Source organism: Argiope bruennichi, chromosome 2, assembly GCF_947563725.1.
Source record: "Argiope bruennichi chromosome 2, qqArgBrue1.1, whole genome shotgun sequence".
Taxonomy (NCBI): domain Eukaryota; kingdom Metazoa; phylum Arthropoda; class Arachnida; order Araneae; family Araneidae; genus Argiope; species Argiope bruennichi.
The window spans coordinates 114,868,826-114,887,846 of NC_079152.1; the positions used below are offsets into that span (position 1 = coordinate 114,868,826).

Below are 19,021 nucleotides of genomic sequence, written 5' to 3' on the forward strand. Positions count from 1 at the left end.
TAAATACTATATATATAAATGCTAATAGAATAGTAAAATATTATATGCATAGATACTAACAAAATAATAATAATTTTAAATAAAGTTATAATTATATTGCACAAAATTTTCTTATTGGATGCACATTAATTTTAATTAAAATAAGAATATTATATGTGCCAAACAACTTTAAAATCTTATAGTTTCTTAAAAAAATTACAGATAGTACCATAATTTTTTTAAAGAACTGTTTCAATATAATTTTTTTTCTATACATTATTAATAACTGTAAAATAATGATACAAAATTTATTCAAGCAACAACTCAATGGTTGATAAAATGATTTAAAATATCTGCATTCATTTTTTTTCATTCATTAGGAGTAGCAACAACGCTAGAGATAAAATAATATGCTTTGTGTATGCAAATATAGCTATTAACCCTAAATGGCGAGATGGTAACTTCGTGAGAAGAATTTTTGGATAGTTTGGCAAAAGGCATTTTAATGATAATGAAACGATTTTAATTTGAAGTGAATATAAGGAGGAAATAATACCCCCAGAGTGAAAGTGCACCGATTAAATTAAAAATTAATTTAAATTTATTGATTTATCATTAAATTTAGATTAACATTTTCTTTTCTTTTCTTTTTTTCAGTTTTGAAAGTACTTGCTATATCACCTCCTCAGATAGGTATGCATGTTTTAAATAATTTTATAATTATTTGGTTTAATCAATTTTAATTTTTAATTGTAATGTGCCACTTTGTTTTATCATTATGTAGAATGCAAATTTAATAGTAAAACTATTTTAGTTGACTCTGAGCTGAATGCTTTTGTAACTTCTACATAATGCTTTTGTAATTATTCTACCTATTCCCTTTATTTCAAAATTTAACCTTATCATTTAAAACTGCTTTTATGCTTTTTGAATAGATTTTGATTAACATCCACGAGATCAGTACGGATGCAATTCTTTTTATTATGTAAAATCTAGATTACTTATGTTCATATATTTTGTATATTGTAGATACCATGGTTTTCATATCCCTTCAGCATATATATCCCTTTTTTTAATATTATCATATGCACAGGGTCATTTTGACACCAAACTGCCAAACACTCACTCCTTATCTAATTGGCTATTTGTATAAAAATAAAATATGGTCAGAATATAAAAATATTTTTCGTCCAAATATGTTCTATTTAAAACATAAAAGAGGTTTTTAATTAAAAAAAAAAACAGAATTGAGCTGAGTCCTTTTTCCCCCATGCTTTTTCTGTATTCATTTTATTTTTCCCTATTCCATTCATATAAAATTTATTATTTTTAAAATAAATAGTTTTTTTTCCATATAGAAATATTGAAAGAATAAGAAAGTCTATGTTTTGTATAGAATTTACGTTTGATTTTTTTTTTTTTGGAAAAAGGTGCTTAAACATACAATTTTGTAAATTCATAACTTTTGCCATTCATTTTCATATACATACTCAAAAAACACTTTTATCATTTCTCATTTAGAAAAGGAACATATTTTCTAGAGTATTCAGAATCTGCGTTTAGTTACGATTCTGTATCATGATCATTTTCCAAAATTTTATAATTATCTGACGATTCTGAGCGATTGTCGTTTTTACTGTCAATAGGAAAACTTCCGAGAATATTTCTAAATCTCGGGTATTCTCGTTGATCCCAATGAAAAAAATGAGGTCCATTGTTTCATAAATTTCTGCTGTTCTAATTTCCTTCTTCTAGTTTCCCTATGAAGGTATAGGAAGTGACAGGAGTAAATTTTTATAAATTCCTAGAAATTCTGAACAAAAGAGAAATGGCGGCATCAAAAATACCCCGTGAGTGTGCTCAAGGGATATGACGACATTTATAAACTAGAGGATATCAATAAGCAAAGTCAATAATTTTGCATACAATAATGAAAAGCAATTATGCAATAATTCAATACATGACAATATGAAACGAAAATAAAAATATTAAGAATATATTACTTTTTGGTATAATTGCCATTCATGTTAAGAAATTTGTCCTAACACTGGATCTATTTGAAAATCCTGGTTTGATAGAATGCCATCGGCTCGTATGTATTCTCTTTAAAACTTCTGACTGCTCGAAGAAACTCTTTATGGATGTAAAAAGCTGAAAATTTGGGTGTCCAAGTACGGGTCAGAATGTTGGGGGTTCCAAAACTTCCCAACCGAATCCTTGTAGTTCTTACCCTGTTCGTGCAAATGAAATATCAAGACATATAACCGTCCACCAACATCTGTAATTTTGGGCGAAGTTAAAAATTAATCCCACCCTTTTGGTCAAAAACATTATCGGATATGAAATCTTAATTTCGGTTTTAGTGTCCAGAAACTGAGAATGTTTTCCTTTCAACATTCATCCTTTTTTGTTTGAATTGACTAATTTATCAGTGTGCGAATAAAATTAAGCCTGGATAAAAATTAGAAATGGGGCCTTAAGCTTGTAGTAAAGTTAATGACCTGAGTTCTGCAATTTTTATCATTCTACAGGGTGTCCCATAAATATTGGGACAAACTTTAAGGGGAGGTAGGGTACATCACAGGGATTCAGATTTGCATAACAACCTGTGGTCGGAAACGCCATGGGAAAGTAGTATGACAGGTACAGGAAATGAAGAGACACAAGATTGAGATAATCTGAAATGTTTATTGGTCAAAGATATTACATGTGCTGTGGTGCATGATATTTGAAAATGTCACAAAATATGTTCAAAGTTTCCGCCATTGCTAGCGATGGATGCGTTACACCGTCGGACCATAGACTTCCGAACTCTGTCAAATACACCCGGATTTTGCTGGATATCCGCAGCAGCACAGACAATTCTTGCAACCAGATCCATTTCTGAATCCACAGGTATTGCGTACACAGCACTTTTCAGTGCATCCCAAAGAAAGAAATCGATGCTTTTTAAATCAGGAGAGAGTGATGGCCAAGGAACCGGTCCACCACGACCAATCCATTGGTGACCAAACACCTGATTCAAATGTTCAGAATACATCTGCCATAATGGGGAGGTGCCCCATCACGTTGAAACCACATATGGTGTCTGATACGTTGTGGCATAGGGTCAAGTAAAGTTGGTGGAACCTCTTGCAAAAAGATGAGATATTCTGCAGATGTTAGTGGCGATGGCAACAAATAAGGTTCGACTAAGACGTTACCAACCACACCAGCCCAAACATTCACTGAAAAGCGATGTTGGGCAGCATGTGGTCTTATGCCATGGGGATTCTCGCCAGCCCATAAATGCGCATTGTGGTAGTTGAATATCCCATCTCGCATTAAGTACGCTTCATCCGTCATTAAAACGTAGGATGGGAAATTCGCATCTTGACAACATTGATCGAGATACCACCGTGCAAAACGTTCACGAGGAGGATAATCTGCGGGGAGCAGTAACTGATGGTATGGGTGTAAGTCTTCACGTTGCAAAACACGATGAACATTATTCCGAGATCCTCTAACAGCAGTAGCGACGGCTCGTACGCTGGCACTCGGATTCCTTCTAACGGTATACAACTTATTTTCTTCCATCCTGGGAGTTAAAGTCACTCGTCGCTTGTCCTCATTATTACTATTACCTCACTATTATTATTACTATTACCTCACTATTATTACTATTACCTCACTGTTATTATGTCAATTATCTCGTAACGACCCATATTTACACAAATTGTGATGCAAATTACTGAACATTCAGCGTCCCGGTGCATCTCTCTGTGTGTACCTTTCTCGATACAACCGTTCAGCCGCTTTGGCATTTCCTTAAGCCAATCCATAAATTAGGTACATATCTGCCAGCTCCGTGTTCGTAAAACGTTCCATACTCCTCTGCGGGCGATCGCAGCTCAAATGACTGAGGGATTGCAGGTCTGCTTCCTTAAATGCCACCTAGCGCCGAATGAAGGCGTTTCGGACCAGGGGTTGCTATGCAAATCTGAATCCTTGTGATGTCCCCTACCTCCCCTTAAAGTTTGTCCCAGTATTTATGGGATACCCTGTATATTCAAATCGATTTTAGTGATTAGTTTTGATTTAAGTGTTTGTGAAACAACACTTAAACAAACACAACAAGAAACAATATTATATATATATATATATATATATATATATATATATATATATATATATATATATATAATATTGTTTCTTTCGACCAATGTGCATGAAATTTTTTACTGAATGTTCATTAATTAATTTGATGCAATCATATCTGAGATATTGTCAACTGTATTATAGCTGGATTATAAAATTTGCTTGTGCTGGATCAACTAAATGTAACAATTTTGATATGCCTTGTAGTTTTTTTTAAATACCATATGTGATTATATATTTTCTAATTCTATATTATTCTGAAAAATAAAAACTGCTGACCTTTCAAAATTTCTTTATTAATTATATAAAAGTTATAAATAAATAAAGTAAAATAGTAGCAATTTCTTTCAGTGCAAAATTTATATGTGCATTATAATTTTTAGTCAATTATTCATTTTGTCCCAAATTCATGCCATGATGAATTAGTTTGATAATTTTTCATGAAAAGATTTGCATTTTATTGCACGACTAAATCAGCTGGGGCTGTTTTGGTTGAATATATGTTGAAAACATTTTTCGAATTTAAGGTACGGTTACCTTTAAATCAAAATTTTAAATGAATGTTGCTTGAAATGATGCTACTTAATGACGTTTTTACATTGATTTTTAGATATATTTTTATCAATTTGTGCGTGGCAAATCGGATTATAGAATTTTTCTTTATTATTTATTATTAGTATGATTGATTGAGAACCATTGAAATTCCTTAAAATAGATATTTATTTTTTATGTTTTCAGATGACAATGGCCGAGTATGCGGAAAATTCGGAATGCTGAAATTGTATGGGAATTTCAACGAAAAAGAATTTAGGAGGCTGTTGAGATTTTCTGTTTCAGAGACATGTGAATGCGCTGTGAAGGGTTAACTTTTTCTCCATAACTTTTATATTTGCATTTTTCTTCTTTATTTTTTTCTTAGTATTCTGTTCTACAATTGGGCTAGCTTTACAGAGGATTATCTATTCTTTATTATTTCTTTCACTTCTTTTTCTAAGAATGATTTTATTTATATTAAATTTCGTTCTTTCAAATAGCATGTAATGTTAAAAAAATTTAAGTATTTTTACATTATCATAATTAATGTACTGGATTTTATAACATTGCAGAAAGAGGCTTTTAAGCTTTGAAGATGAATTATTATAAACATTTTTCAAACTAATTAATTTACAGAAATTGATGAATTTAACTATCAATATTACTTTAAACTTTATTCCAAAATTTTATTCCTAAAACTGTTCTAAATTTTATTTTTATTATTTTTAAAGCTATAATATTCTAACAGGAGCTATTCGTTAAATTGTTGATGATAAAGTTGGTAAGGTAGAAAATATAGCTCAGTAGAATTAACAAGAAAAGATATGCGTGTTTTTTTCCTTCTAAAAGATTAACCTGCTATCTTACACATATTATATAGTCATTCCATTCTCATTTTTAAAAATGTCTTAAGATTTCATGAAAAAGCAAAGCATGAAACTTAAAAAAAATTAATATGAAATTTTAAACTAATATAATTAAAATATTCTATTTTTAATAATCTAAGAATTAATGTGTTTCCTATTGTTTGAGTTGTTAAAAATGATAAATATTTGTCCTTAACGATTTATTTTTCGGAAAAAGTATAAATTGGATTAATTTCAATTAAATCTTTTATACGTAGTTTAATATTCACGGTTCTTTCAATAAAATATTTTTAAACTCTAAATATGTTAGAAATTTAAGCCATATTCTTTTAGCAGACTGTGTGCGTATGATAACATAATGGTATGGAAATGTAACTGCTCTCTTCATCTAACATCTAATTGCACGTTATCCTTTGTTGTGTGGTAACTTCAATGTCTGATCCCTCATGTAAAATCCAAAATTGAATCCACATATAAATTTACTTTCATTTGAAATATATTTATTATTATAATTCATTTGTAATTATTGCTAAACGAGCTTATCCATTATAAAAATGTTGCTGTTGGCATACATTGTATAATTAATCGAATATGAAATATGTATTATGTGAATATGTTTATTACCAGTTATAGGAGTTGAAACTTGATATTAAAAGTAAAAGAAAAACAAATTTAATCTTTCTATATACTATAGATATATTTCAAAATATTTAATATCTTAGAGAGAGGATTCTATTTATGGATTCTACAAGAAAAAAATGAAAAGGTTTTTATTTCATGCAATAGTAAATAGTATTGCCGTATAAAAATATTTAAAATTAAAAAAAAACACCGAGGTAAACATTATACGACAATTATATTCTTATCATGGTTTTCAACAATATTCAAAAGAATATTTCTTGAATTTTTATAACATTTCCGAAAATTGTTGACAAAATACGTAAAAAGTCTATCTAATTATTAATTTAAAATTTCAAACAAATAACTAGAAGGTGCTATTCCCATCTTTCACAACACATCCGCATAAAATTCAGCAGCTGTAGGCTCAGTCTCCCCTGTAGAACGCCAACAAATATTGTATATTTGTGTATATTATTTGTAGAGATATTTTTTAATATTATCTATTTATTCATTGCAGCTTCAGGACTATACTTTCTGATTACGCCCTTGTCAACGTTTCTTAAGGATGGTTTATTGTTCAATCAAATTGTGCTTACTGAACGAGCCGTGTTACTTTCCACTGATCGATATATTGAGAAAGAGATTCTTGATGTTTTAAATCAATGCCCTCTGGTTAATTACAATCCCGAAGTTTCTGGGCCTTACGGCCCACCACCCGTTCCTCCGCCTATCCAACCACATGTATCTCCACCTACACAAACATCTCCATCATATATACCTACACCTACACCATATATACCTCCGCAAACACAAGCACCTCCTCCGTATGGACATACATCATATGAGCCACTTTCTCCTGACAATTCTGCTCCAGCTCAACAACCAATACAGACTCAAGTTCGACCAGTGCCAACCGTGCCACTTCCCACATTACCAATAAAACAAACTCTACCTCCATCACACAGTGGCAAGGGATCTTTCGTCTACCCAAGTTTGACGCAGTGTCTGGTACTAGACACATGTCCAGTATGTGCCCGGCTTGACACAGCAGGAGATATTACAGGACAATACTGTACCGCCGGATTCGGTATGATGTCAAATTTTCATTTATTCACTTTACGATCTAATATTTTGTTTATTTCAAGATTTTTTTAAATGAAAACTGAAATGGGAGTCTGCAATGTAGTTTTACCGTTTTACATCATGAATTGAATTCAGAATAATATATTTATAAAGGATTTGAAGGAGACGATTCAGCTTTTTCAAAACTCTTGATGGAATAAAATTAGTCTATATCAAACGCTGAGACAGAAAAATTAGAATTAAAGCACTGTAATTCAGAAAAATGTTGATAAAATCAGTGTTCTTAAGGATATCAAATCCGTATGCATGTATTTTAGAAATATGAAAATGAGTGATGAAGAAAAGTTCCAAAAATGAATGACATGGAAAGAGATCCTGCTGTAAAACCTTAGGGTAAAAAACAATGTTGCGCAAGCTATATAATCATGGAATAGATATTATGAGGTCGCTGTAAAAATTCTTACCCGATTTTCATATATAGAGTTAGAGGGTACTTTATTTAGAAATGCCGATTATTTGAGATCTTTGCAGGATTTTTTGAATCTTATTTTTAGATTCTTCCCTTCACAGATGTTTATCGACATTATTTATTGAACCATATAGATAAATATTTATAATTTTTTATTTTTATTTTTATTAGCTATTATTAATCTTTGAATAGATAGTAGTAGTTTCCTTTATAAAGAATAATGAGAAAAATTATTACAAATAAAAAAAAATTATTTGAGCAAAATACAGAAATCTCATAGGAAGAAATTAAAATCTTTTTTATAAACTGTGCAAATTTCAAGGTTATACTGTACTTAGTTTCTATAATAAAATTTTGTCTCGCTGGAAAGCGAAAAGGCACTATAGAATATCTCGTTAAAAATAAAAGAAAAATAACCGAGTTACAGTATATCTCTACAGCTATATCTCTAGAAGCGCACGTTTACTCGAAATATTGTATAATATAGTTGAATATTGAATAATATATTATCGCACATTATTCAACATTATGCGTTATCTGCGATGTAAATAACTCTTCGATAAACCATGATTTTAAGATAATTTCGAAGTAAAAAGTCACAGGGATTTTGAAATAGAGAAATTGAGCTTGGTAGATGGGAATGTTTGATTTATTAATCGATTTATTGTAGAATGCTACTGTAGCATAAATTGAACAGGACCATTGATGTAATGAAAAATTCCATTGTTCTATCTCAATTAAATATAGTGGAGATAATATGTCTTTGTCACATTAATTTATTATAAAATTAATATTTCTAAGTATATTCTCGTCACTTATATTTGAACTTATGTATTTAAAAAAATCCTCTGCAGTTAAGATATGGCTAAAGTGTGGTGTGTGATTTGATTACCGTATAATCAGAATAAGCTGCTGTATAAAAACTAAAATAATTTATTTAGAAACAGGAACATTCAGTTTTATTTAAAATATTACAACCTTATTCATGCCGGCTCTCGATTTTGTCTATTAGTCTCGATATAGAAGTCATAATAGTTATAATCGAGACTATTTGGTGCCTTCTGTTGGAACCAGACGAAGCTGCCAACATAAGACTCCAAATTCGACTGACAGAATGGTTGTGGAGATTCAAATAATCTGTTCTAGAACTGATACATATAACCAAATAGCCCACAATATAATAGAAGCAAGATATTTCGAGAAATCTGCCACCTAAAATAAGACAAAGGTTAATATGGTCACTCTTATTTCATTAAAAATTATGATATTAATGTCATGGTAAAAATGAAAAATCACGTGGTTATTTATTAGTGCTATTGCTTTTAAAACTATTTGTGCTTCCGTTTTTGATTTAACATTTTTAAACTTGAAATTTCGCTGATTACCTTGTTTTTTTTTAAAAAGAAATATGGTCAGTAAAGGCAATTCAGCCATTTTATTGTTTGTTGCAATAAATCGAGTTCTACTGAGTCTTATTTCAATCAAGCAAAAAAAGCAATGGTAACAAGACGTAATTTAATTATTTTTAAGAAAATAACTTATTTATTTTTACCTGAAATAATTAAAATTGAAAGAAAATCTCCCTCCCCCTCCAAAAAAAAAAATCAAATAGCTATCAACAATTTAAATGGTTCAAATTGAATTCATCGCCAAAACCCACGTAGAACAGAAAATAATAAAGGTATAACAAAAGTTATTAACAAATTTAATAACAATAAAAGAACGCAGTTCTGCAGCCAACAACATCTACAGTTATGTTTATGAATTCAAATTCGATTCGTGTAAGAACCAAATAAGTTTTCACAAATTATTGAAGAGCATTAACAAATCGTATCTAGTTTGATAATACATTACCTTTCCAATTTATTAATTGAATGAAATAAAGGTGAAATTGCAAATCGAAGCAAAAAATAGTAATAAAGCTAAATGTCAAGCAGGCTCAGATTTCCCCATCTATAAGAAATATTATTAGGCTACTTCAGCTCGAGGAACTGCTTTAGCAACGTCTTAGTCTTCTCTTCAAGATAATAGGACCTTTTTTATTTGTGTATTCGCCGTATTACCCTCTGAAGCCTTACGATGTCAAAATTGTATTTTTCGAAATAATTGTTTAGAAGTTTCCTTTGCAGCACCATTGCTAATTTGGATTAAATGTTATTCAATATTTATTCTAGCAAACTTGGCGGTGATTCGAGTTCCTGACGCATCTACTCTACAAGGTGAGTTTCTTATTTCACTTAATTTAATTTTTATCATTCAGGTATTTTTAAAATCTTGATATAAGTAACAATAATAAACAAATAAAAACACAGAATAAAAAATATTAAATATAGATAGCGTTATATCTGATTGATAGATTGATTAGTGGACAGTTTTTATTAATATAAAAGTCATCTGATTCTATTTTTAGTCTTTCAAAGGGACATTCAATTTTTTTTTCTTGAAAAGGAAGATAATTCGTTTATAAATTTACAAAGAAGTCTGTGACAAATGTTGATTTTGTCCTTATTATTATTTAAAATAACATTCTTCTCACAGATCATCATAAATTATCGCCGGCTAAAGATAAAATTTTTGAATGAATTCATCTCGTCAGAGATCACAGTTGTTCAAAGGGTTCAAATCTAAAATTTAGAACCCCCCTTTTTTATAAATTTTTGAGTTAGTATACATCGATTTAGGATAATTTATTTTATTAAAAATATAATGCTTTCGATATAATATGATGAAGGTTTTTTTTGTGTGTTTAAAACATAATATAATTCAATTCTAATTCGCGCATTATTAGCCGGTAGTAATATATTTTTTAGATTTTTTTCACATAAAAATGCAGTTCTGTTCTCGAATTCCAGTTTTCAAATAAACAGTTATCAGTTATTCGGTATCATCAATATTTTATACATTTAAAATGCGGATTCAGAGACATGTTGTTGTTGTTTCTTATGGGACTTGCCACGGACAAGCCCGCTGTTACGAAGACAGCGATTTAAGCCGGAGGGGGAGCGTCTCTTGTTTTTATAGTAGCGCCAACTAGGGCCAAGAGTACGACTTAGCTACTCACACATCACTCATTCGCTTGCACTCATTCTCATCACTCATCACTCATTCGCCTTTTAACAGGAGGGCACATTCACACATCTCACAGATAGAACAATGGAAGAACAACCATGTCCAAACCGGGAGTCGAACCCGGGACGCCCAGATCACGGGAAGACGCGCTACCCCTATGCCAGGAGGCCGGCTCAGAGACATTGTGCATTCATTCACAAGTTCCCTTTTCTTCTTTGTTTCGTAGTAACATAGGTTCTAATGGTTCGCATTTCAATAAATTCTTTTTCTTTAAGTTAAAGTGACTTTTACTGAAATAAATCTTGGAATTCTTGAGTCTTAATACTTCAAAAACAGGGTTCCTTTGTGCCATAAATAAAAGGACAAAGGTAGAGACTAAATGAATTTATTACCGAAAGTTATGCATACTCATGGTTACTTTTCGATATAATCGCCGTGAGGATCTGGACATTTTTTGACATCAAACGACCAGGTTTTCGATTCTCCCTTCGAAGAACGTCGCTGTGAGAGATGCTAGATAGGCGTTAAAACTATTTGAAGCTTTTTATTTGTCTGGGAATTCTTTGAGAGAAGGAATGTAACATTCTCATCCCCTCCCATATTTTTTCGTAGTTTTAGTAAGGTCTGTGTGTCAGCCAGTAGTCTGGGATTTCAGCATACTCAATTTCTTCCGAATTACTTTATAAATTCATTAAACAATTTATTCTGTTGCGTCTCACTTGCTCTGTCATCTCTTTTTATTGAGAACACGATTTAGAGTCGAGAGATTTTCATCTCTTTTCTGAATTGAAGAAATCGTTATTAGGCCAAATGAGATGCCTTAAGACCACCATACATCACTAATGGAGTGGTCTTTGGGGATTTAAAATCTTTCCCACTTATATGAAAAAAGACCGTCCATTATACAGGTAAGAAACCATGCTTGTGCATAACTTTTGGTAAAAATTCATTCTTTCTCTGCTCATATTTTTTATGGTCTATCGGAACTTGAAGCGAAGGAGGAAGAAAAGACTCTCGTTGATTAGTCTTTAAGTTACATTTAAAATTAAGAAATTTTCAACTATTTGGTATTGCTACGTAAATCCAAAATAATTCCATTAAATTGCACGTGGGTGAATAATGTACATACAGTCAACAGGCCTCAACATTAAATAACGACGTTTATTATCACAAAGACACAGATGGTAAAACACAGCCAAGACGTACACAAGCAATACACAGCAACACACTTAGAACAAACTGCAGACCACAAGTAGTAATCGGTAGCAAACAATAATTACAACACACAAAGCTGCCAGACTCAGAAATCAGCAGGAGGAGGGAATCTACGTAACTCTTCTCTACGGTCTCTCCAAACGTCTGCTGTCTCCTCGCTTTTACTGTACCCAACTACCGACTCACTACAATACGACTGGCTACTCCAGACGTATGCAGCTTCAATAATAAACTCAAAGATTCAGCTCACAGCTCAATTCACCAATCACTTGATCATTTGCACTTCACTCAACGCGTGTGCTCCGCTGGAGTGATCCTATTGAGTCATCGTTGACTCACTAAACGATTACTACACGACTGACTTCTACTTCGACGACCGGCCTTTTATAATTTCCGGAGCAGAACAGAGAAGAATTTCGAACTATCAAGAATAACTCGGCTCCTATTGGTCTTATCGCCAAATTTCTGGAAGTTTCTAGCATTATCTTGTTGCCAAATTCATCGCAAAGTGGCCTAATGGTCGTCAAGGTTGTCGCCAATCCCGGGGGTCATTGATCCGGCCTCCGATTAGTATCCAGACAGCTATCCGTAAGACTGTCCTTTCTTTGCTACTATGGAGCCATCTGTGCTGGGAAGCAACATTACAGATTCGTAACACTAATTTCAGTATCTTCAAAGCTGGAAATATGAATTCACTGAGTATTAAGATTTATTTTAACAAAGCGAACTCTTAAATATATACATTAAATGTTTAAAGAAAATATTATTTTTATAGGAGCGGATTCAGCTTATTCAGGGCCCACATGCTTGAATTTACGTACAAATATCGTTTATGATATCACAAGGACGAGAGACCCAAAGATTGTGGTCAGCGCATTGACAGCATTGCTACCTGTAAAATGTCTAGCATGCTTTGCGGGTCTAAGTGGTAAGTATTGTTTGATATAATTAAATAAAAGTATTTTTTTAAATCATTGTTTTGTTAATATATAAAAAAAGAAATAGAAAGCAAGTGCTTTTATCACAGATATACAAGAGAAAGTAAAATAGAAAGTATAAACGCTGAAAATAATATAAAGAAATTAAACCATAATGAACAATGAAAATTTTATATCTTCTTTGTTTATCATTGATTGGTCGCAGTTACGAAATTGGGAACCAACACCAATAACACAAATTTAGAGATTGATATCAAAACTTTATATGGCTGATTTTCTAAAACGGTGAACAAGTAACACTAATGCTGCATTATTCTGTAATTAATTATTGTTTGTCTTTCGGAAACTTAATTGGTTAAGGATATGCGTGAACTAGGAACACTTTTCGGAAAGAGCAGAATATATTTTTATTCTCTGACTGTTCTTCTAACAAGCATTATTCAAAAACTGTTTGTCTAATGTTAGCAAGAAATAGCTCGATATAATCGGATTGGATGTTAGAGGGTTCATCTCGAAGTCAAATGCAGATGTGGTCTAATTTTCCCCGACACTTTTTCTTATATATTGCAGCTCAACCAGATTTTTACCACAAGTTCTCAGGTAAAATTGTTTTGTTCAACAGAAAATGCAAAACTTCTTCCTTTTATTGACTTCTTAACTCATGAGTTTTGCAAAATTTAGCAGACAAGGAGAGATTAGAACCGCTTTATCAAAGATATATTCTAATTAGGTTGTTGTGTTAAATTTGTTGAATATTCAAATGAATAACAAATCAAACACACTTAAGTAAAATTTGTAATAGCGAAATTTAAAAAATAATTATTGTTTTCTGATGGTATAAATTCATCCTATTTATGCTTCGTTGGATATTTTATATATATTTATTGTGTGCGAATGTGTTTTCTTGGATTATGAAAAACAATTTTTATGCATAAATGAAGTCACAGAATTTTATTTATTTGCCATCAAAATAAGGCGATGAATGAAAAATATTTAATAAATCTTTCTTTAGAACAATTATTATTTTTAAACCTCCCAATCTCAATATTCTTTCCAATAACTTTTTTTTCGATTTTCTTATGAATTAAATAGGAACATTTGAAATATAGAAGGTAAATGATTAATTGGTAAAAAAAGGGAGGAGAAAATGTATGGTGAAATTTTTCCAGAAAGTGATTCTGTTAACACATCATTCTTCTCAATAAAACCTTTTGCCTTTTTCCGGTTTATTAATACTCATTTAAATGCTGAATTTTTTATAGCATCGTTAATATTCGACAGAGTATCGCTTATTCTGAATTTCAATGCATCGAACATTCCATTACGTACTCAAATAAAAATGGTTCTGCTCGTTATATACGCATAATAGAGTTGATATCGGTAAAGTCTAGTTGAAGTGGAATGGTGAATTGTTATATATTCTGTTATCTATTTATTGTTATATATTCTGTTATCTATTTATTGTTATATATTCTGTTATCTATTTATTGTTATATATTCTGTTATATATTTATTGTTATATATACTGTGATAAAAATTCAAGAAATAATAAATAAGCATACAGGAAGTAAATTATAATTGTTGCCTTGTAGCTCATTTATAAGCCATTAGACAAAGATATATATTTAGAATTGGAAAATATGTTTTAGATAACGTAAAGAATCATATTGCAAGATCAATAAATGACATTTCATGAAATAAAAATTTATATACCCAGTTACATTAGTGCAATTTAGTAAAGTATTCTTGAGATACTCGAAAATTTCTTTTTAATTCAAAAAATTCCAATTTTCTGCAACTAAAATCGGAAGAGTACGAAACTTTGAATATTTCTATTTTAGACTAATTTTAGGGCCTCCTTTAGTAACAGCCATAATTGATGACCTGAATTTATACGAGGTGAAGAATTATTACATTAAAATAATGAAATTCAAAGTTCCATAACTCTAGTAATTTTAATTACAGGAAAGTGGTACTTCTCTTGTTTAAAGCAATAATATATCAATTTTTTTTCTAAATATAACTTACGGGATAACTTAACAATTTAGACTCTGTAATTTTTAAAGGATAAACTTACTGCCTCAAATAACAAAAAATCATTCTTTTTAACATTTAAATATTTTTTTTGTCGTTGGAAGTTATGTGCATGCCTCTGAAATTAGATACTGGACGGCGATTAGAGAATATACTTTTTATATAATTACTGTAGAAGAGGGTATCTCTGTAAACGTCATGTTATCATTTATTCCTATTTAATTGCTGCGTTTTGAAAATGAAAGTACAATATCTCCAAGAATTCTTGGACTCGTTACAAAATTATATAAAAGAATAATTAGGAGTAATGTCATTTCTTTGAAGCTCCATATTACTACAAGTTTTATTTCACATTGCTATTTTCCATAATCCAATAGATGGTGTTATGTATGCCTTGATTTAACAAGAAAATTTCACCCAGTAGTCATATTATGCGATATTCAAAATTAAGTTCTTATTTTTTTTCTTCTTATGTGGCTATGGAAATATTATCTGTATGAGATGTTTTACGATAATTTGCATGGTGTAAAGTAGTAATCACAGCTGTTATTTAATTAAAACTCCTCAAGTGTACTTGCAAATCCGTATCGGGAAGCTGAATAAAATTGGGCATCTTGCCCAATCAAAGAATTTCATATTGAAATTCACAGTGGATTCTTGTAATTACAGACCTTTTATTCTATACTTTATAATTTTTGTTTTACATAATTTCTCAGTTTGTCCAAGAATTCTCAGGCATCTACCATTTTATAATCTATTAATAGTTTAACCAATATAAATATAATTTTATTGTAAAATGATTATAAAATTTGATTAAAAAGTTCACCACCTCCATATTGTATTAGAAAGATATCGAATTTTGGGTCAAAATTCAATAGTATGCCATTTTTGTTAACGCGTGATGTTAAAACTGTTCTTAAATCAATGCAATAAAGAGATTTTATTGCAGCATTAAAATACAGAAAAAATTAAAATGGTTATATATTATTAAAATTTCGATTAATTCTCTTGCTTTTTATGATTAAAATATGAAGATTTGTAATACCCTGTAAGTTTATTCTTTTTCATCTTTTTCTAAAAATCAGGACCAGTCATAGTGCTACTTATGGGGCCAGTTCCTCCTGTACCTCCAGCAGCACAGCTTGATGCCAGTTTCCGAATATATATTCTGCCCGTGCCTTCTACCTTAGTTTTGCCAAGTTGTGATCCCTATTCTAGTTATGGAAGTCCTTATTCTCTTGTTCCTATTGCTGCTCAATCCTATGATGCTACTAATGATTGCCCTGAGATATCGGATCGGACTTGTCCGTTGTGTCACAGTTATCCAGATACATCATTTGCTACTGCTTGTGCTATTGGATTCGGTGAGTAATTCGAATTTGTCGGGGATTTTCAACTTTACGCAGGCGGCTAATTTCTTTTATTCGAAATTAGCTGCCTTTGATGATCAGTTTGTTAGCCGAGAATTCACGTTGTGTTTAATTTGAATTAGATTTCTTAGACTTGATGCCCATTATTTTTACAACAAAGAATTTTTAATTATCAAATTGGTGATGCCATTAATCCTTTGCTACCTTTACCCTTTTACCCTACCACTACCCTTTAAATTTTAAACTCAAACAGAAAAATTTGCAGATAACCTATTTAGGCTTGTAGGGGTGCAGAGGTTAAATTTCGTGAAGATTGTACTTATTTGTTTGATTAGGAGAACTTAGTGTTTTGATTTAGGAGAAGTTCCGTCAGCTGGAACACTGCGCCGTCAGAGCTCTGAAAAATGGTGATAATGCGACTAAACGAGCATTTCAGTGAAACTCGAAGAGTAAAACCTCTTGCATTTACATAAAGAAGACTATTTTATACCTGTGAAATAGATTTAGCAGAATTCAAGGTGCAATCACAAGGAAGCATGGTCACATTCGCTACTGGAGGGCAGTTTTTAAAGTTTTTTTTTGTGTCTCGAAAAGACTTAGTTGCTCTCTTCACGCCGTCATTTTCAATACAATATATATATATATATATATATATATATATATATATATATATATATATATATATATATATATATATATATATATATATATATATATAATATATATATATATATATATATATATATATATATATATATATATATATATATATATATATATATATATATATATATATATATATATATATATATATATATATATATATATATATATATATATATACAGGGTGTTGCTGAATTCGACCGACAAATTCAGAGGAGTGATAGTAGGCATCAAGAGGATTAAGAATCACCATACAATATGGGGTCCCAAACGGCATTTAGGGTGTGAAATTCGCAAAAATATAGGGAATCGGAGAACTGTTAGAAACTGTAAAGAATTAATAAAAAAAAATAACAAATGTGTTTCAATTATGATTTTTTTTAAGTGAAAGCACATTTTTAAAGGCTATTTTTCATGTAAGTAACATGCCGATTTGATGAATCAGGGGGTCGTAAATTATTAAAAACGAAAAAGTAATTTAGAACCCTTATCTGCAAAACTATTAAAATTTTAAGAAAAATAAAAGCTTGAAAATATAAGGAATTTTATACTCTTTAATTTGAGTAATCTGTAGTATGAAATCTGATGAGGTTTTAAGATATTCAAGAAAAACTAAAATGTTTGCCGGGAAACATCGCTGCAACATCAGCACCGATGTTTACAGAAGGTAATGCAAAATTCCACAGAAAAATTCTGAGGAGTGATGGTAGGCATCAAGGCGATAAGAATTTCCAAAGAAATATAAAGTCGCAAACGTCGGTTAAAATTTATTTGGTGGAATACAGATACAGCATACATTTACAGCACAGGCATTTTAACATAAGATAGGGGACGATGAGAAACTTTTATAAAAATTGCTCAATATTGCGGCCGCATAGGCCATTACACAACCGACACCGAAGTTTAAAGGACCGCCGGACGCACTCAAACATACCAGGAGTGCTTGCAATTTCTCCAGCAGCGACGAGGGACCGTGCTATGAGATCTTCCACTGTATCCAAAGGTGTCTGATAAACAAGAAATTGCATGTGGCCCCAGAAGAAGAAATCCAAGGGTTTGTGGTCCATTGAGCGTGGAGGCCAATCAACAGGTCCACCGCGTCGAATCCACCTCCCAAGATATGTATCATCTAGGTAGTTACGCATAGAATTCGAAAAATGAGCTAGTGCACCAACATGCATTAACCACATGTTCTAGCGTGCAATTACCCGTATTCCCTGCAGTAAATCCGGAAGCACGTGCTGCTAGAAAACAAGGTACTTTGTGCTACTGAGGTGTTCGGGCATAAAATGGTGTCCCAACAATGATCTCCGGGAATTCCTGCCCAGATGTTAATACTAAATTTGTTTTGGACTTTCGACAAGATAGTAATATGGCGAATTTTCGGATGACCAAATATGTGCATTGTGCGTTTTGAAGGCTCCTTCTCTAGTAAAGCAGGTTTCATCTGAGAATAAAATTATTGCAGGAAAGAGTGCATCTTCCTGTGTGGCACCAAGCATTCGGCGTGCGAACTCCATCCGACGTGGGAAATCGTCATCGCATAGGAGTTGGACCTTCTGCAAGTGGAAAGGGCGCATATTTTCAGCACGCATGACTTTCCACACCATTTCGTGCCGAATACCCAATTCAGCTGCAACTGATCGCGTGCTTGTCAATGGGATATCGGCAAAGCGCTGCAAAACTCGGTTTTCTGTCCCAGGTGTGCGCAACACTGCGTTCTAGCCCTGCATTTGGCCTCGTTATTTTGAAGGATCCTGTCTCCCGCAACAGTCGATCAATATTTGAAAAGGTGCTGTGGTGTGAGCAACGCCTATTTGGATATTGCTCTTGGTATATTTTTTGTGCTAGGCGTACATTACCATCCGCTCTGCCGTAAATTAAATGCATATCCGCATATTCGTCATTCGTGAAATCTGACATGTTGTTTGTGAATGAAACTTATCAACTATCAATCCTGCACTGTTCTTTAATGAATGCAAGCTACTATTATACTCCTCGAACTATTAATTCTCTGAAATGCTCGCTTCTTTTATATTCCTC

The 19,021-nt window shown here is 31.7% G+C and overlaps 1 protein-coding gene across 1 annotated transcript in view; it reads left to right on the top strand.

Annotated features, from left to right (window-relative positions):
* LOC129962298 (uncharacterized) overlaps positions 1-19,021 on the top strand; it is a 91,324-nt gene that overhangs the window by 11,901 nt on the left and 60,402 nt on the right. Inside the window, exons 4-9 of the mRNA XM_056076045.1 lie at positions 637-672; positions 4,855-4,977; positions 6,655-7,224; positions 9,864-9,908; positions 12,749-12,901; positions 16,031-16,309. Of these exons, the coding sequence (XP_055932020.1) occupies positions 637-672; positions 4,855-4,977; positions 6,655-7,224; positions 9,864-9,908; positions 12,749-12,901; positions 16,031-16,309 (1,206 nt within the window). The remainder of the gene's footprint in view (positions 1-636; positions 673-4,854; positions 4,978-6,654; positions 7,225-9,863; positions 9,909-12,748; positions 12,902-16,030; positions 16,310-19,021) is intronic.